The sequence below is a fragment of the Coregonus clupeaformis genome, unplaced genomic scaffold (genome assembly GCF_020615455.1).
Source record: "Coregonus clupeaformis isolate EN_2021a unplaced genomic scaffold, ASM2061545v1 scaf2764, whole genome shotgun sequence".
NCBI classification, from domain to species: domain Eukaryota; kingdom Metazoa; phylum Chordata; class Actinopteri; order Salmoniformes; family Salmonidae; genus Coregonus; species Coregonus clupeaformis.
The window spans coordinates 8543-35534 of record NW_025536218.1 but is presented as its reverse complement, the minus strand read 5'-3'; the positions used below and the strand labels follow the sequence as shown (position 1 = coordinate 35534).

The following is a 26992-nucleotide window of genomic DNA, read 5'->3' as shown; positions in this document are numbered from 1 at the left end:
TGACCTTAAGCTTCAAACACCTGAACATTTTTTGGTTATCGAAAATATATTTTACAGAGGTTTAGATGGTACAACGATTCTCTACACTCTACATTGCTTGTTTTGTCACATCAACTGAAATCAGGAGGATATTTTAGAATCGTAAAAACCCATGGAAATGGAACCAGGAAATGGCAGAGCTAAATTAGACAAACAGTATAACGCCTTTAGAGGTGACTGTTTATGTGTTGCTCAGTTTACTAAAGTCTAGTTAAGTAATTACCTCCTTATAAATTTTCAAACTAAATCACACTGTGAGATTATGAGGTTTATGGTATTTTTGGCACTTTGCACAATACCTTTGCACTACGTTTATGTAAAAACCTACTACAAACCTCCGCTAACATTAGCCACCGCTAGCTAAGAATCATTGGGAGTGGTGGGACATGCTGTCTGATGAAAAAAAGAAGGCTAAATCACACTCTTCTCTCCTCCTCTCCTCTCCTCTCCTCTCCTCTCCTCTCCTCTCCTCTCCTCTCCTCTCCTCTCCCTCTCCTCTCCTCTCCTCTCCTCTCCTCTCCTCTCCTCTCCTCTCCTCTCCTCTCCTCTCCTCTCCTCTCCTCTCCTGTCCTATTTTTGCATTTTCAACGGTCTTAAGGGTGCTGGAAATTATTGTCTTGTAAATGCAAAGACCACGACACGCTGGGAAAAAAACCAAGTAGATTCTATAAATTGATTGTAAAATGAGGTTACAAACAGCAACAGAAGACAGTGTAATGTATGCGCTCAATTACATGGTTAGCGTTCAAAATCACACCCTCCTCTCTTTATAGTGCACTACTTTTGACCAGAGTCATATGGGCCCTGTTCAAAAGTAGTGCACTATATCATAGGGGATAGGGAGCCATTTGGGACATGGCCTTGGTAGGCCCCTAAGGGGTGAAGTGGCCCATCTCTGATGCAGTGGTTTGGGGTGAATACAGTTCAGAATGAACTAACAGACAGACAGCAGGGTTGGCAGTTAATTCAAATTGAAGACAGTTAATTCAAATGAAAGTTTAAAATTCCAGCGCTAGCTAGCTAAAGTTATACTGAATCTAAAGTCTATCTGGTGACATCACAATGATGATGAAACGTTTTCCTACTCATTACTTGACTTCTGAAATGTCATCGTGTTTCCAAGCCACTATAATGCACTTTAGACTAAGTCTTCATCAGCACCAATTAGGTAGAATTAAGTAAAACATTCAGTTAGAAACCAGTGCTCAAGACAATCTCCATAACCATATTGTGACCCAACATGCAACACATGAATTTGTTAAACAAGTTGTTCAATTTTTTTATTTTAAATATAAATGACTACCTTCACTTTGAATTGAACCCAACCCTGTCAAACAGGTAGCTATCGGACAGGTCCAGCAGGTGTTGGGCTGGACAGAAAGAGAGAGAGGGAGGGGTCTGACTGGACTGGTCCTTAAAAGGGAGAGGAGGGAGAGGTAGAACTCAACTCACAGGCAGGACAGAGAGAGAGAGAGAGAGAGAGAGAGAGAGAGACCCAGTGAAGACCTTTGAAGATCTCTGAAGAAGTGAAGCTACAACTGAAGATTTGTGAAGGTGAGATTTTAACATCTGTGCATTTAAAACTGTATCTGTCTGCATCCCAAATAGCACCCTTTTGTAGTGTGCTTCTTTTGACCAGGGCCCATATTACCTTTGTGGTCGTGGGCTATTCCCTATGTAGTGTACTGGGGAACCTGGTCAAAGGTAGTGCACTACATAGGGAATAAGGTAATCTCTCTCTCTCTCTCTCTCTCTCTCTCTCTCTCTCTCTCTCTCTCTCTCTCTCTCTCTCTCTCTCTCTCTCTCTCTCTCTCTCTCTCTCTCTCTCTCTCTCTCTCTCCTCTCTCTCTCTCTCTCTCTCTCTCTCTCTCTCTCTCTCTCTCTCTCTCTCTCTCTCTCTCTCTCTCTCTCTCTCTCTCTCTCTCTCTCTCTCTCTCTCTCCTATCACCATGGCGATATTGACCATCATTCTGCTTGTCAGCACGGCTTTTGCTTTGGGAGGTAAGAGAGACATACTTCACACTCAGACTTACAAACATTTATAAAGAAATTAAACATTGCTGGGAGCTTATCTGTCTTGTTTCGCACATGTGTATTAGTATGTTTTGGCATATCCCACTCTCCCTGAGAGTGGGTTCACAGCTATGGTCAGCCATTATCAATGGCAACCCTGGAGCAATTAGGGTTATGTGCCTTGCTCAAGGGCACATAGACAGATATTTCAACTTGTCAGCTCAGGGATTCGAACTAGCAACCTTTCGGTTACTGGCCAAATGCCACTCCTCTAGTTCCAGAGATGTATATTGGTGTCTAGATGCTGGAGTGTTGAGGTATTGTGATATGAAAGGTTTGGTCCTTCAACTGGATGGATGCATGATTGGATTGTCAACCAACTATCAGGAAATAACACTGATATAATTTACCCCACTTTTACAGTCTGTTTCATCAGCTGTTGTACAATATGATGCAAAACTGAATTTTGACTGCACTGGGACTTTAAACAAGTAGCAGAATTTCAATATTTAGCCAGGAAGTCCCTTGAGACTTGTATCTCTTTTTGGAGGGAAACCTAGGTTACATCTATTCCGTATAGTAAGCTGCTTTTGACCAGGAGCCATTGGGGAATAGGGTGCAATTTGGGACGCACCCCAAGCTTCCAGACTCAACCCAAGCTTTCAGAATGCATGTCCAGCAATGTATATTATGTCCATACATTGTCCAGCAATGTTACGTAATGTCCACATTACAATGTATGTTACCTGTGTATCCAGATGGTCTGATGCGACCCAAGACCCCCTGTGAGCGTGCTAGAGATGCCATGATAAACAGCCCGCCTGGAGCCTACATCCCAACTTGTGACCGCAAGGGACAATACACCCCTAAACAATGTTGGGGATCTACAGGTTACCACTCTCTCAGACACAAACACACTAAATTATCCAAGTCATTTAAAGGTGACAATTCATTTTGTGTTACAGTAACATTTGTAATTATGTCAATATTGTATACGCAACAGGTTTTTAACATGTCCATTTCTGGTAGGTTCCTGTTGGTGTGTGACCTGTAATGGACTGAAGATCAGGGGTACTGAGACTCTACCAGGCACTGCTCCCATCAAATGTGCCACCCTGGTAAACACACACATTCTCTCTCATTCACTGAATGTTAATTATTTGCTGGTGGTTCTGCATGTTTTTAATGTTTTTGTCTGTAATTGTAGATTTGCTCGTAGATGAAAGGCGTTGGAATGAAGACGGTAAAAATACTTTGACAGTTTCTTTACTGTCCTACAGGAACTGCTTCCCATTCCATACAAATAAATAAATGAAGAAATCCTGAGAGAATTTAAACTTTTAATGATTGGCTTTATTTATTGTTGGTTTGATATGCTGTACAATTTATATGAACCGGTCCATTTCTGGGAAATGGAGGAAGGAATATCAGTCTTTTAAATGAACCCTTTACATTAACTTTATAAGACAACATATTTTCGCTACGACGGTACAAATAAGTACCATCTTACAAGAAGCCTTACAAGATAGGATGGAAGCCAAATGGTTCTATTCCCTACATAGTACACTACTTTTGACCAGAGCCCTATGGCCCAGATTATAGTATTTTTTGTGCTTTGACACAATTCTTGCACTAGTAAAATGTGACACTAAGTACCTTCTTACACTAGAAAACGTACTACGATGTCGTAGCTCAGTTGTAGAGCATGGCGTTTCCAATGCCAGGGTTGTGGGTTCGATTCCACGGGAGCCAGTATGAAAATGTATGCACTCACTAACTGTAAGTCGCTCTAGAAAAGAGCATCTGCTAAAATGAAACGTCTTATTTTGTTTAAGTTCCTAACTTGATTGATAAGATTAGTACAGTTTTTCAGAGAGGACCCCACATTAGAGCCCTGCACGTGAATGAATTTTAAGCCCTACACATGCCGTCGATGTTCAGGTCCTACTCTACCCAGGCCCGATTGCTTTTGCTGAAACCCCAAATAACTTCCTCCATTAGTAAGTCCATTAACTGCGCCGCGCCGTCTGTCACTCGGTCCCTGTGCATAGCTCACTCTGCATGCGTTCTGCATGGCTCTGAGTTTCCATATCAACTTCGCCACTTGGGCTGCTCTGCTCATGACACACAAGAGAGCAGTGCGGTGTTAGCTACTTTTCCTCACTCTAAACTCCAAAACTCAAGGAAAATTTTCTGTGAAATAATCTTATATTTCACGAGGTTGAATCACTGACACCAAGTTATGATTTTAGCAGACTTCGAAAAGGCATTTGATAAAGTACAACTGGGGTTTATATATATTTGTGTCTCCCGAGTGGCGCAGTGGTCTAAGGCACTGCATCGCAGTGCTAGCTGTGTCACTAGAGATCCTGGTTCGAATCCAGGCTCTGTCGTAACCGGCAGCGACCGGGAGACCCATGGGGTGGCGCACAATTGGCCCAGCGTTGTCCAGGGTAGTTGAGGGAATGGCCGGCAGGGATGTAGCTCAGTTGGTAGAGCATGGTGTTTGCAACGCCAGGGTTGTGGGTTCGATTCCCACGGGGGGTATAAAAAAATAATGTATGCACTAACTGTAAGTCGCTCTGGATAAGAGCGTCTGCTAAATGACTAAAATGTAAATATAAATTCCTGGAGCATTTGAATTTTGGAGAATCTCTTATGAATTGGGTTAAAATCATGTATAGTAACCCTAGGTGTAAAATAGTAAATAATGGCTATTTCTCCGAACGTTTTAAACTGTCAAGAGGAGTGAAACAAGGTTGTCCACTATCTGCATATATATTTATTATTGCCATCGAGATCCAACAATAATATCAAGGGATTAGAAATCCAGGGCTTAAAAACAAAGGTGTCATTGTACGCTGATGATTCATGTTTTCTTTTAAATCCACAACTTGAATCCCTCCACAGCCTCATAGAGGATCTAGATACATTTTCTAACCTCTCTGGATTACAACCAAATTATGACAAATGTACAATATTACGTATTGGATCACTAAAAAATTAAAATTTTACATTACCATGTAGTTTACCAATAACATGGTCTGATGGTGATGTGGATATACTCGGAATACATATCCCAAAGGAAATAAATGATCTCACTGCAATACATTTTAATAGAAAGTTAGCAAAAATAGATAAGATCTTGTTACCATGGAAAGGTAAATACCTGTCTATTAACTCTTTAGTATTATCCCAGTTTACCTATTTGCTTATGGTCTTGCCTACGCCTAGCGAACAGTTTTTTAAATTATATGAGAAAAAAATATTCCATTTTATTTGGAACGGCAAGCCAGGCAAAATTAAATGGGCCTATTTATATAATGAATATGAATTCTGAGGACAGAAATTATTAAATATTAAAGCATTAGACCTATCACTAAAAGCTTCAGTCATACAAAAATGATACTTAAATCCGAACTAGTAAGATTGTCTCACCCAATGTTCAGGAAGGGACTTTTTCCCTTTATTCAGATTACAACCCCTCACTTTAAGGTATTTGAAAAGGAAATCATCTCCCAAATATCACTATTTCTAAAACAAGCCATAGAAAGTTGGTTACAATTTCTATTTAATCCTCCAGAAATGACAGAACAAATATTGTGGTTAAACTCAAATATACTAACAGATAAAAAAAAGTTATTTTTTGAGAAAATATTTAAAAAAGGAATAATCTTCATAAATGATATTATCGGTAGGAATGGTGGAGTTATGTCTTACATGCAGCATACCAGTTGGACATCATGAAAATGATCTGAGGAAGTTCAGGAGTAAAAACAAACAAAATATAATTATTGACTGTGTCCATAAAATGTATATAGTATGTATAAGCATGAAGTAGAAGCCTAAGCATTGTTGTTCACTAGTTTACTCCAATTAGGGAGGGATGGTGGGGTTGGAAAGTAATAAAGAACTGACAGTGGGGGAGAACAAGTATTTGATACACTGCCGATTTTACAGGTTTTCCTACTTACAAAGCATGTAGAGGTCTGTCATTGTTATCACCAGCTGGACAGCCCCCGAAACCTGAAGGATCTGGAGAAGGTCTGTATGGAGGAGTGGGCCAAAATCCCTGCTGCAGTGTGTGCAAACCTGGTCAAGACCTACAGGAAACGTATGATCTCTGTAATTGCAAACAAAGGTTTCTGTACCAAATATTAAGTTCTGCTTTTCTGATGTATCAAATACTTATGTCATGCAATAAAATGCTAATTAAATTACTTAAAAATCATACAATGTGATTTTCTGGATTTTTGCTATGCCATTCCACTTATCAGATTTATTCCAGTACTACCTAATCAGAGCAGATTCAACTAATGAAGGGCTAAGGAATACCAGATATTGTCATCCCCATACAGTAGATCACCACAGGAATATGTCTGCTTTCCAAAATGGCACCCTATTCCCTATGCAGTGAGGATAATTTCTGGGGGGGGGGTATTTCTCTCCACTCATACAGAAGTAATTTAGGCCTAGTTCACAAATTGAGGAATTCCCTGCAGCTATGTTATTGTCACTACGACGCATTTGTCAGAATGCAGGAACTATGGTTGAAGACAAACTTCAATACTGTTTTGTTTTATAATTATCCAACTAAAAATAAAGGCACAGTACAAACGGCCGGCAGGTAAGGCCCCGATAGCTGTTGTGTTCATGGAGGGAATACACCACATTAACATACATGATTGACCAGTGCCATAACTAATAACAGCAGTATCTCAAGTAGCTACGCCAGCCCAACATTATACCTTTTAAGTAACTAATGAAGCAAGGTTTAAGGGCATTCCATAGCAACAGTTTGCGAGATGACGAATGGTTCAATGAATTACCTCCTAGCAGCATATGTCCCACCTCTGAAGCTACATCCATAGTCCGCTACATGGTTCTGATAGCGACGCAAACTGATCTAACCAGTGATCAATAAATCATTAAATCTAGTTCAACCACAACCTCTGGCTTCATACATGTTTCCTCCACTTCCAGTCTGGGGCAGTACGGTGCCCATTTTGCGAGCAGATTAGCTAGGGCGACAGACGTGCACACAAACTGATCACAACATGACATCCGTTTTAGACTGATTTGGGGGAGGGGGTGAAATGTAAATTCCAGATTTCATAGTTTCTTGTTCACTGCTCCGCGGTGTAAATGGCGACCAATCAGAACAGTCTACCGGATTATAGACGTAAGACACATTCTGCTAGCCGGTACCATCATTGGACCATGCCTCATCTCACAAGCTGTCTCAATTCCCTTACACTTAAATTATTCAAAAAGGTCTAAATACTGGCTATAGGATTATTTTATGTATCATTATGGCACATGTAGGGAGACGCCAAAGGTAAAATGTAATAAACATGTTTGATATTGTATAATTCAGAAACATGCTTAAATAAGAAATATAGACATTAAGTATATGCTATGTTTTAAATGAATGCATGTGTTTTTTCACAGAGGCTCTTAAACAGTGTGCAGTACATTAGTGTTTTAAGAAGGGGCCTAAGCCACGCAGCCAATAGAATGATAGAATGAGAGGTTTCATATGGAAAAAAGCATTTATGACATTTTGGAGTGGATTATGTGTAACAGCTGGACGTTGAAAAAGAGGGGTGGTGCAGAGTGCAGAACTAAAAAAAAGTTAGGACTGTATGCATGTTTTTTCCATATGTGTCTACATAAGAGATCTCTTAGCCAGAGGGAGACAGTTCCTCCATGGAGAAAAAAACTCAGGCTTTATTATGCAATAAAGTCTAATTCTTGAATTCACAGGCTCCTGTGTCTTGAGAGATATTTATTTGAGTAGATTCTCTCTTAGTCAAATGTTTCTACGACATAATTGGCGAGCTTGTCCAGAAGTTTAAAAATAGGGATCAGAGACGGTGTACATCTGCGGTTGTGAAAGCGGCTTGGACGGACCATACAAACAAAGCGCCGCTTTTTAAGAGGTAAGCCAAGTTCTTACTCATATAGTATAACGTTTGTGTGGTTCGATCTGGGGCTTCGGCAACATCTGCAGAAAAAACCTAGTAGGTCTCTCCAAATATAAGAACCAGAAAATTAGACACTGGGAGCTTTTGAATTTAAAATACATGCTAAATGATAAAAAAGCCTCGAGGGTTGCAATAAGTAGAAAATAAGTATAAATAGGTTTGCCTGGGTTGGGGTAGGTCAGTCATTGTGGTTGAGTGGGGTGGGTTATCTGTCTCGGTTGAGTTGATCATTTTGGTCAGTATGAATGCACTCTGTTTGACTAAACCTGACGGTTTGACGCGTCCTACTTGTCAATGACACTTTCGGTTGTTCATCTGAACCGTTTTCTTTTCAAAACATCTGATTCAATTGTTCATCCTGCTACAAATTCTGTTTAATCCATTGAGATTTGATAGATTGTGGTCAGGTTGGATGATTAATCTGTCTCATTCGGGTTGCTAAGTTGGACAGTCTGATTGATCTGTTTGATTCGACTGCTCAACTTCGTGCGTTCAATCGTTGGGGTCACTCGGTTGCTCATCTGATGCGTCTGTTCGATTCGGTCGATTCATTTGATTCATTTTGCTGATCGCTCTGTCTGGATCATTTCGACACGGGCGGCTGTCCATCTGGTTGAGTGATCAGACAATAACATGTTGGTCCTTCGAATACCGCTATGAACGTTAGCGATATCGTTTATAGGCTGCTTAGGAAGGCAGAAATCCTGTGTAATACCGCTCCTTTCTCTGTGTTGAGAAAGTGTAACAGAAAAAATAGGGCAGAATTGACAGGTCGCTTAGGAAAGCGTAGTAGAAGTCCAGGTGTGTTGAGGAAGTGTAATACCTAGGGGGGCTAAATATATATAAATCCTGTGGATAACGCTTTGGAGAGCTAAAAATTCCAGAGGACTGAACGGGCAGGTAAGGGCATCATCCTGTGTTGTGGTGATGCCAAAATTAGGTAGGGTCAATCAGGTAAAAAGTTAGGTCTCCGGCATAGGTGACACCATAAATTGGAGTAACACCGGTCATCCTGAGTGGGTGAGCGGGTTAAATAGTCACAAGGGCTTAAACATTTTGATAAAGTGTTAACTAAGAGTAGGTCTGCTCATCTTATGTGAGTGAGTGGTTTACTTTGGTGGCAGTGAGTCATTCAACTGTCTGATTCATTTGGGCACAAGTGGCTGCTCATCTATATGAATGAGAATAATAAAAAATCCTGCAGATAACAGCTCATGTTCTGTGTTGAGGAGAGAAGCTGTGTTTGAGGTCGTTTGAAAATCTCTGTGTTGGGTGGAGAAAGGTTGGCGCACCTTTCCTGGACCGTTACTTGAGTGTGACCTGGTAGGAAGGACGCACCCGGTCTCACACCGAGAGTGAAAGAGTGAAAGAGTGAGAGTGAAAGTGAGTGTGAAAATCTCTGTGTTGGGTGGAGAAAGGTTGGCGCACCTTTCCTGGACCGTTACTTGAGTGTAACCTGGTAGGAATGACGCACCCGGTCTCACACTGAGAGTGAAAGAGTGAAAGAGTGAGAGTGAAAGTGAGTGTGAAAATCTCTGTGTTGGGTGGAGAAGGTTGGCGCACCTTTCCTGGACCGTTAGCTTGAGTGTAACCTGGTAGGAAGGACGCACCCGGTCTCACACCGAGAGTGAAAGAGTGAGAGTGAAAGTGAGTGTGAAAATCTCTGTGTTGGGTGGAGAAAGGTTGGCGCACCTTTCCTGGACCGTTACTTGAGTGTAACCTGGTAGGAAGGACGCACCCGGTCTCACACCAAGAGTGAAAGAGTAAAAGAGTGAGAGTGCAAGTGAGTGTGAAAATCTCTGTACTAGGAAGGGAAGGATTTATAAGTTGTCCACACAAAAGAAAAGTGGACATTAGGATAGGTCATTTTATTATTACATAAAGAATATAGCTGAGTGATTTAAAGCTAAGGAAAAACACTAGGAAGGGAAGGATTTATAAGTTGTCCACACAAAAGAAAAGTGGACATCAGGATAAGTCATTGTATTATTACATAAAGAATATAGCTGAGTGATTTAAAGCTAAGGAAAAACACTAGGAAGGGAAGGATTAATAAGTTGTCCACACAAAGGAAAAGTGGACATCAGGATAAGTCATTTTATTATTACATTAAGAATATAGCTGAGTGATTTAAAAGCTAAGGAAAAACACTAGGAAGAGAAAGATTTATGAGGTGTCCACACAAAAGTGGACATCAGGAAATATTATTATGATAAAGGAGACTGTCAAATGCCCATTAATAATAAATAAGTTCTAACCAAACAATAATCAAAGAAGCACAAATAGTCTAACAATAAAAACAAATACTAATATAAGAATAAATAAATAGGAGGAATACTAAAATAGATTAAAAAGGAAAGTTAAAAAATATAGGCCATAAATATGAATAAACGCGGTAGAGATCACTGAGTGCCAGGTATCCCTTAGGCAAGGAAGAAATAGCGAAAAAAATCTGAAAAATGGGGAAACGCACCAGGAAAATGGGCACCAAGTGGCCAGAAGGAGGAACATTTGATGTCTCGGTGTGTGAGGAAATGGAAACACTGATAAAGAACCACAAAACAAAAAACACAGGAAAGAAGAGAAGCGTCAAAAAGAAAGAGAAAAAGAAGTACTCAACATGTTCAAAATGGAAGGAGAAGGATTGCTAAGGAACATCGAGAAGCCAGAAACATGTTGAGAAAAGATGATGAGAAAACAAACAAAAAGAAAGCAGATTGGTCTGCTTGGACCCCCACCATATGTTGGTGAACAATATCCCCCAGGTGTCCGGGTAGTATCAATAAAAGGAGAAATAGAAATGGAAGAAGAAAGACCTTTGTTTACATCCTCCCAAAGGATGGAAAAAAACTCAAAGGAAACAGAAGGAATCAGCGAAGGGTAGAAATCCAAGTCAAATAGATTGGACTGCTATGGAGAGCTGAGGGAAGCATTGGGAAGAATGAAAATGACGAAGAGAGATGATGAGAACTCTCAGATGAAGAAATGGCAGAAATTGAAGCAACAAAGCGAACAAATAGAGAGAGAAATGGACAGGATGAGGCGAATGTTGAGAGAAAAAGGAAGAAAAGAAAAGGGAGCAAAGTGAGGTAAAAACAGCATCGGTAGAGAGCTAGAGAGGAGGGAGCAGCAGCTGACATATGGGGAGATTGCAATCAAGGCGTAAGAGAAGAAAGATTGCGCAATAGGAGAACATTGAGAAGGCCTGAAAAATATAAGGGACAATATCCAATTCTGATAAAGGTACACAGGCTCACTATGCTCCGTGGGGATCACGACCTGGAAGGATTGGTTGCCCGTCTGCCAGATTTGCATGATGGGGCGGGAAAATGGATTAGGATTTTTGAGGAACAGACCATGGGGAAACTGCTGGCTGTGGGGGATCTGAAGGCACTGTTGGCGGGGTGGTTGGAAAGGCAAAGATGGAGGATATACTGGGGAACAGTGACCTGAGTAGAAAGTGAGTGACCCACAAGGAGATGGGATGGACTTTGATTCACACCGCCCGAGTCTGGCAAGCACTAAGACTGGAATACCCGGCGAGAATTGACCCCAAGTCACTGAAAAGGGGCGCTGGGAGAAACTGAGAATCCAGCTGCCTATCTACATGAACAGATGAAACTTGATGGAGACTGGAAGCGGGCGAGATCCAGAAGGGGACCCACTAATGACAACTATTCCGAAACTCCATAATAGAGGCCATGCCCCAATCAGTAAGAGCAGGCTGGAGGATGTGGTGGGACTAACTCTCAAAAGACACACAAAGAATTATGTGACCATGTGATACATGCAGTAGAAAAAACACAGAAAGGATGAACAGAGACTTATGGAGCAGGGGAGAGACATTCAGAGGAAACTGATTCAACTCCAATTGGAAGAACTGACAAACAGAGGGAAGAAGAAAATCCAGGCCCCAGTAGCAGCACCTGCGAATGAAACAGGAATGATGGCTGCAGTTACTCCAGGAGGGCCATATCTGCCTCCCGCGCCACAGGCCCAAGTACAACCCACAGTACCAGTAGTGAATGTGTATGCACAACAACCCCGGCAATGGAATAATAACAATAAACAACAAAAATTTCAGCAAAATAATCCAAAAGGAGGGAAATCAGGGCCCACAAAGGGCAACCTGGAATTTGCTGGGGATGCCAGCAGCAAGGGCATATCAGGCGGAAACTGCCCCACAAAACCCTGGCAACAACAGGGGAACAAAAACCAAAATAATTGGAAGCAACCTGACGGCTGGCAACAAAATCAGCAACAAATCCAAGGTCCTGTGAATCCATGGGCTGGGCCTAATCAGGGTGTACTAGGGGTGCCCAGAGAATCCTACCGGGGAGGGTCAGTTTACAGTACTAACTACACAAGCTGATCAAGAACCTATGCTGCAGGTTCAAATAGAGAACAGAGGCACACCAATGATGGTTGATACTGGAGCCACTTACACTTGTGTAAGTCCAAATTATGCCTCTCACCTCCCCATGTGTCTGGCAAATATGCCAAAACTATAGGATTCTCGGGACAAACGCAGTTAATTCCAATGACAGCTCCAGTTCACCTGACAGCGGATGACAAATCCGCAACCCTCCCTATACTTGTATCAGAACACACCCCTGTCAATCTATTGGGAAGAGATGCCTAGGTGCAAAATGGGTATACAAATTCGATGTTCCTCTGAAGGAGTAATTATAGAAAGGGCAGGGTTGAACTTACAAATGGTAATGAAACAGGATACAGCAAATGTCTATTGGTTAGGGGATATTGAGACAGAAGTAGATAGAGTAGTAAAGAAATGGGGTAGGTTTATTCAGGCTCAGATACCAGAAGCGGAAAGTCAGAATTTCACTGCACCATGCAATATGATCCCTATCGTGATGATCTTTTAGAGCAACTGTGGTTGTTAAATACAAATGGGAAATCAGTACCTATAATGTCTCAGTACATAATTATAGGAAATCAAGGAGCAGCAATGGAGGTGACGGACATGGATGGCTCAGACTTTGTGGCAAAATGGTATAATGTTTCTAAAGCCGCCCCACACATTACCTTGCTGGTGAACAGGGGAATGGAGGCTAAGGATTTGGGCACCATGATGATGCGACAGAAAACAATTCAGTGGAACAAAACAGAAAATCCACTGATTTATCACTCGAAAGATAAAGCCTTAATCAAAATACACCATACTACAATAATGACTGGGGACCCCAGGGCAGTGGAAGTTACATCCCAACAGCTAACACAGCTAGGGGAGGTGACAGAATTGGAGGACAAACTAAAACAGGAAATGGAGAAAAACATACCCTCATACGCTACTCACCAATGTTCCCCCAGAAGCAAAGTACTTCACAGTGATTGACTTATGTGGAGCATTTTTTAGTGTGCCCATGGCAGAAGAATGCAGACACTTGTTTGCATTTACCTACAAAGGTAGACAATTTACGTATACTCGAACTCCACAGGGATTTAAGCATTCTCCTCATTTGTTCAATCGGGTGTTAAGAGTAGATCTAGGAAGATCTAATACTTGAAGGAACATTGATCCAGTCGTGGATGACCTGTTGATCTGCGCTACCTCCTTAGAACAATGCCATGCTGATTCTATAAAGGTTTTAAGCGACTGGCAGAAGGAGGACACAAGGTGTCAAAAAAGAAACTTCAGTATTGCAAATCCCAAGTTGAATATCTAGGAAGAACAATTGCACATGGAACAAAGGCAATAGCACCAGGACAATTGAAGGAATCAGCAAGGCACCAATACCTCAAACAGTTGCTCAGATGATGACGTTCTTAGGGATGACTGGATTCAGCTCAGACTGGATAGAGGAGTATGCAGTTGACTGCTCCTCTACGAGAAATCATGAAAAGAAGCAGGACAACTAGACCTTGCGCAAGCCTGGGAATGGAACATTGACGCATCGACTGCGTTTCGAAACAATAAAGAAGGAAATACAGTCAGCTCCGCCTCTAGCAGCCCCAGATTACACAAAACCATTCTTGTTGTGTGGGCAAATAGATGTGATAGGTATGCAACAGCGGTACTTATGCAAGAGACATGCAGTGGAAGACGAAACAACCTTGCGTATTATAGTTCTAAACTAGATTCTGTTGCCCAGGGATATCCCCTGTTATCAAGGTCTAGCTGCATTACAATATGCATATGACAAAGCGTCCACAATTACTATGGGATACCCGGTAATAATATATACACACCATAAAATAGTGGAACTAATAGAACAAAGGGAAGTTTGTCCTTACCAATGCTAGAACTTTGGAATACTTGACTCTATTGACCTATCCAGATGTTTCCATTAAACGATGCAGTACAGTAAACCAAGCTGAAAGAATCCCTTAGAGTTTGAGGGGCAAGCACATGACTGTGTAGCAGATTCATTGACATTTACTCGAACTAAGGCCAGACTTAGAGTCAACCCCGTTGTCCAGCCTAGGGGAAGAGTGCATAGAAGAGTATTTTGTTGATGGATCCTGTTATAAAGATCATGTGGGAAATCATGCAGGCTATGCAGTAGTGAAAAAACAAGGAGAAAGTTTCAAAGAGGTGATAGCAGAGTACTGTCCACAGCCATGCTCAGCTCAGTTGGCTGAACTAAAAGCACTCACTGCAGCTTGCATCCTAGGCAAACGAAAAACTGTTAATATCTATACTGATTCAGCATATGCACATGGGGTGTGTCATCTATTTGGGGCAGTCTGGAAGCAAGGGTGGTTGGAAAGGCAAAGCGATGGTACACTCAATCAATCAATCAATTTTATTTTATATAGCCCTTCATACATCAGCTGATATCTCGAAGTGCTGTACAGAAACCCAGCCTAAAACCCCAAACAGCTAGTAATGCAGGTGTAGAAGCACGGTGGCTAGGAAAAACTCCCTAGAAAGGCCAAACCTAGGAAGAAACCTGAGAGGAACCAGGCTATGAGGGGTGGCCATCCTCTTCTGGCTGTGCCGGGTGGAGATTATAACAGAACCATGCCAAGATGTTCAAAAATGTTCATAAGTGACAAGCATGGTCAAATAATAATCAGGAATAAATCTCAGTTGGCTTTTCATAGCCGATCATTAAGAGTTTAAAAACAGCAGGTCTGGGACAGGTAGGGGGTTCCATAACCGCAGGCAGAACAGTTGAAACTGGAATAGCAGCAAGGCCAGGCGGACTGGGGACAGCAAGGAGTCACCACGGTCGGCAGTCCCGACGTATGGTCCTAGGCTCAGGTCTCTCAGTTGGCAATTCATATCCGATCATTAAGAGTTGAAAACAGCAGGTCTGGGACAGGTAGGGGGTTTCGTGTCCCAAAGAGGCAGAACAGTTGAAACTGGAACAGCAGCAAGGCCAGGCGGACTGGGGACAGCAAGGTGTCAGCATGCCCGATAGTCCCGACGTATGGTCCCAGGGCTCAGGTTCTCAGAAAGAAAGAGAGAACGAGAGAATTAGAGAGAGCATACTTAAATTCACACAGGACACTGGATAAGACAGGAGAAGTACTCTAGGTATAACCATACAACACCACGAGCAGATTGTGGAATTAATGATGGCGTTAATGTATCCCACTAAATTGGCGATAGTGAAATGTCAGGCGCATAGAAAAGGAAAAGGATTTATAACTAAAGGAAACAATGCAGCTGATGAAGCTGCAAGAAAGGCATCTAGATGCACCGTCCCAGTGTTAACAGCATGGTCATTATTGAATCCATGCCACAGCCAGATGATACAATAAGGATGCAGTAAAGAGCAGGACCTTATGAACAGACTATGTGGTACAAGAGGGGGCCCACCAAAGATGCTTGAAGGGATTATGGAGTCACATGAAGGTACCATAGTAGCACCCATTGTGTTGCTCAACTTACTGATAACTGATCGCGCATAGTTTTGACCATTGCGCAAGGGGAAATAGTAAGGAAAATTAAAAAAACAAGGATACTGGTCTCCATACCTACAGGCAACAATAGATGAGGCATTTGCAAGATGTAAGGGTGTGTGCACAAAACAATGTAAAGAAAGGGATAACAACACCTATAGGGCACATACCGGTTCCTGAAGGACCATTTCGACATTTAGTCATGGACTATGTAGATATGATAAAAAAGGTGAAGTGGGAAAAGGTACATGCTAGTGATCATAGATTCAGTAGATGGGTAAGCCGGTACCCTCAGCAGATCTAGGATCAGGAACAGTAATCAAATTTCTAACCAGAGAAGTAATACCCAGATTCGAATACCAACGGAAATCAGTTCAGACAATGGATCAGCGTTTATTCAGAAAACAGTGAAGCAAGTATTACAGCAGCTAAGGATTAAGCAAAGATTAGGGTGTGTGTATCATCCGCAATCTCAGGGGATGGTTGAGAGAATTAATGGCACCCTCAAGGCTAAACTGAATAAAATCTGTGCTAGTGCAAAACTCAATTGGGTGGATGCACTACCACTAGCATTGATGAGTTATCGCATGTAAACTAACAGAAATACGCATCTAACCCCGCATGAAATGCCAGTGCCAGGTCTAAGAGGGCCCTACAAAGGACCCTCATTGGAGCAATTAGAGATGGAACTTAAAGCATATGAAAGACAACTAACTGCTATACATAAAGTGATCTATCTCCAGGAAAAAGGGCGAGAACCGGAACCTGGACCAGAGGAGCCAGGACCGGTGATTCCAGGAGATCAAGTCTACATCCAAGTGTTTCGTAGGAAGTGGAACGAGCCCAGGAGTTGAAAGGACCATATACGGTGATCAGAGCGACGCCCACAGCAGTACAGGTGGAAGGAAGTACGACGTGGTACCATCTAAACCACTGCATCAGGGTCCCGAAGAGAACCAGTCTGCCATCGGCGAGCCATGGGGAAGAGGAGGATGTCGAGGCACCAGATGGAGTCCAAGAAGAAGAAGCATGCACGAGTCCAAGTGCCAACGTTGAAGGACAACAGGCACTTCCACCTGAAAATCCGGAGAGTCGGGAGGTGGGGCCTGATGATGTGGGGAATACTGCTGATAGGATGCCTGCCATGGCAGATCCCCCAAACACAAGCAGACACACAGGGAGTGGAGGGACAACAGGAGAAGGAGGAAGAAGTGATCTTTCTACCATTGAGGGAAGAGACTCCTCTGCTGTTAAGGAAAGAGACTTTCCCACAATTGACTTCTCTGCCCTCACATGATCTCCGACAATTTAAGAACTGTGGAATTGCTCTAACGGTAATAGCAGTTAACCTAGGAGAGATGGTGGTGGGTCTGCCTACTACTATACAATATTCTAGAGATAGTCTTACTGAGCCAGGAAGAATTGCTGTTGTAAACAAAGAACAAGTGTCGTATACAGGATGGCCTCGATTGGGGAAGTGTCAGATTGAGGGATTTGTAATGTTTAGAATAAAATGTAAAAAAAAAACATTGTGTAGAAGTTGAGCCAAAAGCAAATAGACATGGAAAAATAATGGATATAAAACAAGCTAGACATCTCATGATTCCATCAGCCCCTAAAGTTAGATTGAAGAATAGAATAAAAAAGCATGTACCATTGGGGATAGCTCGAACTAGTATTTCTATTCCAGCGCAAGTACTGACAGTTGAAGAAACTCAAAGATCCTTTTCAATACGTAGGATAAAACCTCTGCCGGAGAAATCACTTTGTGGGTGGGCTAAACATCAAACAAGAGGAGAAGCAATCTGGGATGAATATGGCTGTCAAATAGAAGTTAACAAAGGAGACACTAGTTGGGAAATTACCTTTAAGGAATTGACTCAAGAAAATAATGCAAAGTACATATTGGAAATAGATAGTGTTAAAGGGTTAGAAGGAAATAGTATAACAACAATGGATATTGATCCTATTTCCAAACACCAATCTGGACAGGAGGAAGAACATGAAATAGTTAAGGTAACTATGACCACTACCCAAGGACCACTAAGTACTATAGCAGTTGAACCAACAAAGACAGGATTAGAAAAAATAGGAACAAATGGGTTTTTTCAAAATGTATGGGATTCTTTAACAAACTGGGGAAGTCAGGAAAATAGACAATCTACCTCAGCCCCTACAGTAATATCGAAAGTAATAATAGCATCACAAAAAATAGAAAGGCTATGGGAGGGAGCCATGCAAAATGATTGGTGCAAATGGGCACAATATTCAGCTAAAATAATTAATGAAAAACAAATTGTTTAGTATGTGCTCCTTCTCCATTAAAAGAATTGATATAATACCAAGTCCACACAGTTACAAGGACTGTGCTAACTTCAACGAAGCTACTGTCATCTTAAAAGAGGAGAAAGGCCCTACTGTCCTGCAGAATGTTTATCATTTTTGGGAAATCCCTATCATTACAGATTCTATAATCAAACAGGATGGGGAGAGTGGTGTAAAAATTAGATATCAGAATAGAGCCCAGAAAATGGAAGCACCGGAAAAATACCGTATAGACTATAATCTAAATTATGAATGCTACAATAAAACAGATGGGGAGCACGATTTGGGAAAATGTAAGGGAAAGTGTGAGACCACATGGCACCTAAATAATGATACGTCCTGGAATGCAGATACCCCCCACAGAGCAATTTATCAGGCAGCAGGATCAAGTACTGGGGTAATAGCTACAAATGGAGGGCCGGGTGACCCTGGGGAATGTGAGAAGCAAACACTGGCAATGCCATTGATTTCTCCTTATGAGGATCAATCGGTGGCAGTGGCAGATTTCTTTTGGGTATGTGGAGGACAAAAGATTAGAGCTACTTTGGCTAAAGGATGGAAGGGAGTATGTGCTAGAGTACAAACGCTTCAGGAGGTGGTTATATCAGAGTGGGAGGTAGACCAAACAACAAATAGGGATGCACAGAATAATAATAAAAGGGTAAAAAGATCATATGAACATGACCCCAGTGTATATTTGGATGCAATAGGTCAACCCAGAGGAATTCCAAATGAATATAAGGCAAGAGATGAAATTAAAGCAGGATTTGAATCAATATTTGTCTGGATTACAACCAACAAAAACCTTGAATGGATCAATTATATTTATTATAATCAACAAAGGTTTATTAATTACACAGACTCTGCATTATCAGCTTTAGGAGGCAAGTACAGGCTACCAGTAGAATGGCATGGCAGAATAGGCAGGCTCTAAACTGGCTATTAGCGGAGAAAGGTGAGTTTGTGTTATGTTTGGAGATGAATGTTGTACTTTTATCCCCAATAATACTGCCCGGATGGTTCTTTCACTGAAGCAATGACTAAACTCAAGGGACTACGAAAAGAGGTTAAGGATAATGCTGGGTATGATGTTCATGTTTGGGACTGGATGGAATTAACTTTGGGAAAATGGGGTGCAATGTTTACAAAAATGGCAATAATGATAGGAATATCACTTGTAGTAATGGGAGTAGTGTTTTGTTGTATATTACCTCTGTTAAAATCACTTTTGATTCAAACCACAGTAAAACAAATGACTGTACAGACAATTGTTACTATTTCAGCCAAAGAAATACACCCAGTTCAGGGAGCTCCAGGACAGTATGTTAATAAATATGGAAATCTTGTAATGTTAAAGGAGGACCAATGGACTGTCTATTTGGGAATCCTGAATGTCTGTATGGAGTTGTCCCTGGGGGTGGATGGGCCTGCCATGGTTACAAAGCCCAACAGGAAAATGTGGGGGTTAATGTAGAGGAAAACCTTCCAGACTTGTATCCAATACCTGACTGGGCTATGGGTCCTCATCAGGATGGTCAAGTAATGAGAAGATATATTGGTTTAAATATATGCGTGTGAAGTGAAACTAAATATGGCAAGGCTAAGAATAAGTAAATGCACATGCTTACATATATTTTAAAATTATTCTTTGTATTATTTGGGACAATATTGGAATGTCCCATAGGGGGGATATATAGGATTATTTTATGTATCATTATGGCACATGTAGGGAGATGCCAGAGGTAAAATGTAATAAACATGTTTGATATTTTATAATTCAGAAACATGCTTAAATAAGAAATATAGACATTAAGTATATGCTATGTTTTAAATGAATGCATGTGTTTTTTCACAGAGGCTCTTAAACAGTGTGCAGTACATTCGTGTTTTAAGAAGGGGCCTAAGCCACGCAGCCAATAGAATGATAGAATGAGAGGCTTCATATGGAAAAAAGCATTTATGACATTTTGGAGTGGATAATGTGTAACAGCTGGACGTTGAAAAAGAGGGGTGGTGCAGAGTGCAGAACTAAAAAAAAGTTAGGACTGTATGCATGTTTTTTTCCATTGTGTCTATATAAGAGATCTCTTAGCCAGAGGGACAGTTCCTCCATGGAGAAAAAATTCAGGCTTTATTATGCAATAAAGTCTAATTCTTGAATTCACAGGCTCCTGTGTCTTGAGAGATATTTATTTGAGTAGATTATCTCTTAGTCAAATGTTTCTACGACACACACAGAGGGCAATACGTTTCCACATTCTAGATCGTTCCAGCCTTGTTCACCTTCAGAGGAAACACGGGACAGAAATTAACACCGATGTAAACACAACAGAATATAGTGTGAGATTTGTTAAATGGACTATGAATAAAGTTGAACGTGATAGTGAGCTTACTGTACCTCCAAAGTTCATCACAATACATTGCTCTCTGCCACCATTGTTATTGGGCTCTTCTTGATTCCAGTTTTGGTAATCAAACTTGGACCCATCACTCCAGATCCATAGCCTGTCCTGTGGGGAAGTAGTGAGGTCTCAGAATGAAAGAATTCCCACTATGTTAATGGATACTGATCCATCTACGCCCTTAGAAAATGGGTTTCCAAAAGGGCTCCGTGGCTGTCCCCATAGCAGAACCCTTTATGGATCCAGGTAGAACACGGCTTAGAGGCTTTCCCTCGGTGGAAAAGTGTTATTCAAAAGGTTTCTCCTATGGGGACAGCCGAAGAACCGTTTTTGGTTCTAGACACTAGACCCAGTGTGTTAGTGAATACTGATTTTCCTAGCAATACTACCCCACTATAACCCAGCATGTGTTAATGGTCACTGCAGTGGCATCAATCAATAACTCCCAACCAAACTTACTGCAGTAGAGCACTTTTACCAAAACAATGGATTGACCTAACAGTTATGCAATGTTGGTCAAATCTAATTCAAAAATGTCACAGCCGAATGGACGCCAAAACTGCTGCCATCACTAAACACAAATACTGCATTTATAGATGGTACATGGAGTGTGCCCCTGGTTGTCCAGGAACACTTTATTTAAATGATCGTTTGCTACTTCAGTAAATTTAAAATTCACCACTGCATAGTTCTCATTATCTCCAGCTCAACATGTGAAAACGCATCTAAGTTTTTTACAAAAATATGTATAAAGCTCAAACGTAACCCAAAGATATAAAAAGTTCAAACCATGATTTGCAAACAGATACGGAGACATGGGGCGCAAGAAAATACTCCGGCTAGAAACTGTTTTGGTCACTTTTAATCCTACCCTGTGATGTCACAAATAAGCTACTTTTTGGACCCTTAACCATAGATCTCACATGACTCGTTTCAGGAAACTAGGCGCATATCGCTGGTCACTACTTCACAGGAGAGTTATTTGAACGTAAACAATTTTTTTAAATCAAAGTGGTTTTGGGCAGAAATACCTTCTGGAACACAAACTTAGATGTGCCTTAATAACAAACTTGAATGCCATCTGTAAATGCAAATAAAATACCCTAGTTGGTTTAGCCAAAGAAAAAGACAGCAACATTCCTGCCAGCCATAATTGGCTGAGATAAGGAGTGAGCTGGAGATGCTGAGAGGAGTTCGGATTGGTCTGCCATATAATAATATGCCATTTAGCAGACGCTTTTATCCAAAGCGACTTACAGTCTTGCGTGCATACATTTTTGTGTATGGGTGGTCCCGGGGATCGAACCCACTACCTTGGCGTTACAAGCGCCGTGCTCTACCAGCTGAGCTACAGAGGACCACATATATATACACCATATAGCACGCTTCTATCTATTTGAGCTGGTCAGTATGTGTAGGTAATCCTGTCTAATGAGACTTTTTTATATCGCGTAGTTCAACTACATAAGTGTTGCTCTCCACTTTCTGGAGGACAAAGTTTTAAAATGAGTGGAATTAGAGTATGATAGCTAAGGAGATGAGAAAACACCTGGCTCCAGATTACATCTTTAAACTAAGGGCAACCATGGCATCCGTGATAGGGTGAAGTGTCAATCAATGTATCACGGTTAGATTATGTAGCTAGCTACATTTTCAGATATGACACGTTACTGATTTTGACAAAGTCGTTTTCATTTAAATTGAAGTGTACTGTTAGCTACCTAGCAAGCAGTGAACCTGGTTGGTTAGCTACCTGCAGATTCATGCATGGTAGTAACATCATGAGTTGGGATTATGGTTCATTGTTTAAAATTAGCTACATGTTTTAACAAGAGACTCCACTACGCATGTAACCATTTCAATAGACTGCTGCGACAGTTGAATATACATACAAAGGCGCAACACCCGTTGAATATGGCGGTAAAAGTAAATGTCTGCAAAAAAAAGTGTAAATTGTTGGCAGCACCATAGTTGCATTCACCAAGGTTCTGAATAACATGAAAACAGCAGAATGTTACTGGGTGACAGTCACTTGAGTCATTTTCTATTAAGGCATTAAATCGCTCTGACTTAAGTATGATAACTGGGTACCTTTCCCACCAGTCCCGGAATAGTATCAAATCCTCCAAGCCAGGTAGCAGTGAAACTGCCAGTCATGGAAAACACCACCCCCTGTAGAAATTGAGCCTCCTCAGAGCTATGCACAGACGCCAGGTTTGCTTCAAGGGAAATACAAATCTCCTAGAGAAAGCAGTAGAAAAGGGACAAACGCATTTCATAATGATTAAAAGGGAAGTTCAGTATTTTACATGAGGCATGTGTTGCCAGTATAGAAAATATAACTTCTAAGGTAATGTCAAAGAAAATAGTTGATTTCAATTGAACATTATTTTGCTTATTTCACAGTAGATAGTAAGCATGATGCCTCTGCTTCAGGCCAGGTCCTTGCAGTCTTGACAAACATGAAGCAGCGTGATCCATATTGGGTCCAACCGCGGGGACACAAGCGGTTTCCTGATGAAAATGTAAAGAGAAGTTGCAGCCGGCTTTAAAGGCTAGTCGAGACGGCTCTACAAATCACAACTACAATATTATTAGTATGTCAAGCAGTCACCTCTGCTACAAAAAAACAAATACAGAATGAATCATGTAAAGTGGACTATTACTTGCGTCTCCCAGAGCAAAGGCAGCACTGAGAAGCAGAAGAACGGTCAACATGGCCATGGTGATAGTCTCCTGAGAGAGGGAGAGAGAGAGACACACACAAACAGACAAAGAGAGTGAGAATCAGTCAAGACCAATTCAGTGAATGCTTCAGAGTGTAGGGCCTCCTGTAGCTCAGTTGGTAGAACATGGCACTTGCAACGCCAGGGTTGTGGGTTCGATTCCCACGGGGGGCCAGTATGAAAAATGTATGCACTCACTAACTGTAAGTCGCTCTGGATAAGAGTGTCTGCTAAATGACTGAAATGCAGTTCAATGTTTCCCTAACCTTTCCTCAAGTACCCTCAGCCATTCCACTTATCAGATGTACTGCTAAGGCAGCATTTTCCAAATTCGTTCCTGGGGACGCCAAGGGTTGCACATTTTGGGCCGAGATTTGGAAACACTGTGATAAGGAACATTAGTCTTCTGCCAAAACTCAGGTATCATCTTCCACCACATACAATAGATTAACCTAGTATACAGGAATATGTATGCGTTCCAAATGTTACCTTATTCCCTATGTAGTGCACTACCTTTGACCAGGGTCCCCAGTACACTACATAGGGAATAGCCCACGGCCACAAAGGTAATATGGGCTCTGGTCAAAAGAAGCACACTACAAAAGGAAAAGGGTGCTATTTGGGATGCAGACAGATACAGTTTTAAATGCACAGATGTTAAAATCTCACCTTCACAAATCTTCAGTTGTAGCTTCACTTCTTCAGAGATCTTCAAAGGTCTTCACTGGGTCTCTCTCTGTCCTGCCTGTGAGTTGCTTATATACCAGAAGAATGGGAGAGGAATTGGTGATTGGCAGAGTGAGTTCAGGTGTGGTGAGTTAGCAGGAGAGGGCGTGTCAGAGGGTAATTGGGAGTTTGTGGAATTGCACGATCCTTCAAAACAAGTTCCCTACATTTGTCAGGGCCACATATTCACTATGGGCTCTGGTCAAAAGTAGAGCACTACATAGGGAATAGAGTGATATTTGGGATGCAGACACATACAGTATTAGATGAACAGATGTTGAAATCTCACTTTCTGAAATCCTGCCTGTGAGTTGAGTTCTACCTCTCCCTCCTCTCCTATTTAAGGACCCGTCCAGTCAGACCCCTCCCTCTGGATCCCCGAAGGGTTGGAGGTCTGAAATGGCGGCGAGTAGTGTGGACAAAATGGAGGAAGTGGATAAAATGTTGGTGAAGCAACAGCTGTGATGGAATGAGAACAATATGGCTGTCAGTTCTGATGGTATGGAGCGGGAGGATGAGGGTCAAGGACCTGAATGGTCGGTAGTGGAAAGACACAGGAAGAAGAGAGATGTTGATACAGAAAGACACAGGAAGAAGAGAGATAATGATACAGAAAGACACAGGAAGAAGAGAGATCATGATACAGAAAGACACAGGAAGAAGAGAGATCATGATACAGAAAGACACAGGAAGAAGAGAGATCATGATACAGAAAGACACAGGAAGAAGAGAGATCATGATACAGAAAGACACAGGAAGAAGAGAATCATGATACAGAAAGACACAGGAAGAAGAGAGTCATGATACAGAAAGCAGTGAAGCGTCTAGTATAGAAAGCACAAAGAGGGTCAAGGTAGAAGCAAGAGTAGTGAAGTGTTGGAGTGGAAAGTGGTGATGGTGTTGGATGAGACCACAGAGCCTCACTTACACCCTCTCTGACCCACTAATGCCGTAGAGAAGAGGTAGGTGAAGTGAAATTAGCTGGGTTCATTGGAAATGGTAGATTGTTAATATTGTGTGGTAGCCAGGCTCAGCAAGAGAAGATTCTGAAAATGGAAAAGCTTAATGGGAAGAAGATTAAAAGCCATGTCCCTGGTGCTTCTGCTAGATTGAGGGGAGTCATCCCTGGGGTCCCAATATCTATGTCCACAGATAATATTAAAGAAAATGTGAAGGGAGGGGGAGAGTGATTGAGGCTAACAGGTTGATCAGTAGGAAAGGGGGTCAAAGAAGTGAAAGCCTATCAGTGATTCTGAGGTTTGAGAAAGTTACAGATAGGGATTCCTTAAATTCAATGTTAGGAGAATTTGATCCATATAAACTGCCAGTGTTTTAAATGCCAAAGAATGGGACATGTAGTTGCTCAGCGTAAAAGGGAAGAGAAGATGTGCCAAGTGTGGAGGGGAGCATGATTACAGTGAATGTGGAAGCAATGTAAGGTCAAGTGCTGTAATTGTGGGGAAGAACACAGTATTTGGTGGATGCCGGTACAGAGAAGTTAGGGATTTAATTGGTTTTTAATTTATCTAGTTGCAGGTGTATGTGAATGATGCCTTACTTATTTATGATGCATATGATATATTTTATTAAAACTTAGGTTTCGGCCTCTTGGCCTCTATCAGAGAAAAAGCTCAGCCTCTTGGCCTTTCAGAGTAAAATCATTTCCTTTTAGCGGACAGCACCCTTAAGACCGTTGTTTAAGATGTTGGAATGAAAGAGCAAGGAGAGGAGAGGAGGAGGAGAAGAGAGGAGAGGAGGAGGAGAAGAGAGGGGAGGAAGAGGAGAAGAGAGGAGAGGAGGAGGAGAAGAGAGGGGAGGAGAGTGGAGAGGAGGAGGAGAAGAGAGGAGAGGAGAGGAGATGTGACAGAAGGGGTGTAGAGGAGAGGAATTATTTGGTTTGATGTTAAAGGTGATTTGGTCATTGGCATTTTTAGCTAGCAGTGGCTAATGTTAGCTAAAGTTTGTGCAGCTGTTTACATAATAAGGGCAACGTTTTCATAGCGCTGAAGCATTTTCAAGTGCAAAGAGTACCGTAAACCTCATTATAATCTCACAGTGTAAATTCATTAGAAAATTGTCTTAAAAAAAGGTTTATGGTAAGTTATTCACTTTGCACTTTGCTTTTGCACTTTGGCTCCTAAAAACATAACTTGTATTATCCAGGCTTCTAATATTCATCAATAAAAGAGACATTCCTAGCATCACACCCTGTAAGGCTGCCGGTCCAGTCCAGCCAGCACGGGACGTTGAAATGGAACAGAATGTCTGTCATTCCTAATTCTACAACGTCTCCATTCTACTAATGCTATAATTCTACAGATGGGTGATGGATCAGTAGGCAGGTTTCCATTGACCCAGGTTTATTCCACTAAAGCAACGTCACAACAAAAAAACATAGCGCCATCTGTAATGGAAACGGCAGCTAAAGGATAAATGTTCTCTAGACGGACAGTTTGTTTATTCAACACTCTAGGTAAATGTTTTTTTTTTTTTAGGTGTGATGTCATTACGTGCTGCTGTTTCTGTCAACACAAGACAGTTCAACAGAATCTCACTGTAGCAGGTCCTTCAACGTCCTTCAAATTGCATTCAGAGACAACAAAAAAAACGATGTTCTCATCTGACTGAGTAAGTATATTTACATTATTTAGCAGACGCTCTTATCCAGAGCGACTTACAATTTGGTGCATTCACCTCATAGCCAGTGGGACAACCACTTTACACATTTTTTATGGGGGGGGTGGGGGGGTAAAGGGGGGTAGAAAGTAGCAAACGGTTTGAATTTCCAAAATATTGCACTATCCCTTTAAGGCGGAAGTATCACCGTTTCCAATCCAAGTGCCATTTCTCAAACTATAGGCGGTGCTATGGTCTGATGACATGAAAATAGAGCTCTTTAGTC

General features: G+C 41.6%; 2 protein-coding genes and 1 long non-coding RNA gene across 6 annotated transcripts in view; 2 read left to right on the top strand and 1 right to left on the bottom strand.

The window, feature by feature from the left end:
• LOC121558539 (ladderlectin-like) overlaps positions 1–24111 on the bottom strand; it is a 32389-nt gene extending 8278 nt beyond the window's left edge. For 2 of the 4 annotated variants that reach the window (XM_041871906.1, XM_045219809.1), the window contains exon 1: positions 24034–24107. Coding sequence is in view for 1 of the 4 variants with exons in the window: in XM_041871904.2 (XP_041727838.1) it covers positions 20446–20519; positions 20635–20746; positions 22730–22879; positions 23064–23152; positions 23305–23362 (483 nt within the window). In the remaining 3 variants the exon portion in view is untranslated. Of the gene's footprint in view, positions 1–20410; positions 20520–20634; positions 20747–22729; positions 22880–23063; positions 23153–23304; positions 23375–24033 lie in introns of those variants that run through there. The other 2 variants (XM_041871904.2, XM_041871905.1) reach the window with 2 other exon arrangements.
• On the top strand, positions 1416–10666 carry LOC123489122. The gene is made up of 4 exons (XR_006660443.1): positions 1416–1435; positions 1505–1593; positions 4799–4800; positions 10652–10666. It is a non-coding gene; the product is annotated as an uncharacterized LOC123489122 (long non-coding RNA).
• LOC121558552 (saxiphilin-like) lies at positions 1984–3396 on the top strand. Its single transcript, XM_041871928.1, has 4 exons — positions 1984–2040; positions 2811–2942; positions 3082–3170; positions 3260–3396. The coding sequence occupies exons 1-4, from the start codon at positions 1989–1991 to the stop codon at positions 3269–3271; spliced, it is 285 nt and encodes a 94-aa protein (XP_041727862.1). The 5' UTR covers positions 1984–1988; the 3' UTR covers positions 3272–3396.
• Positions 24112–26992: the final 2881 nt, after the last annotated feature.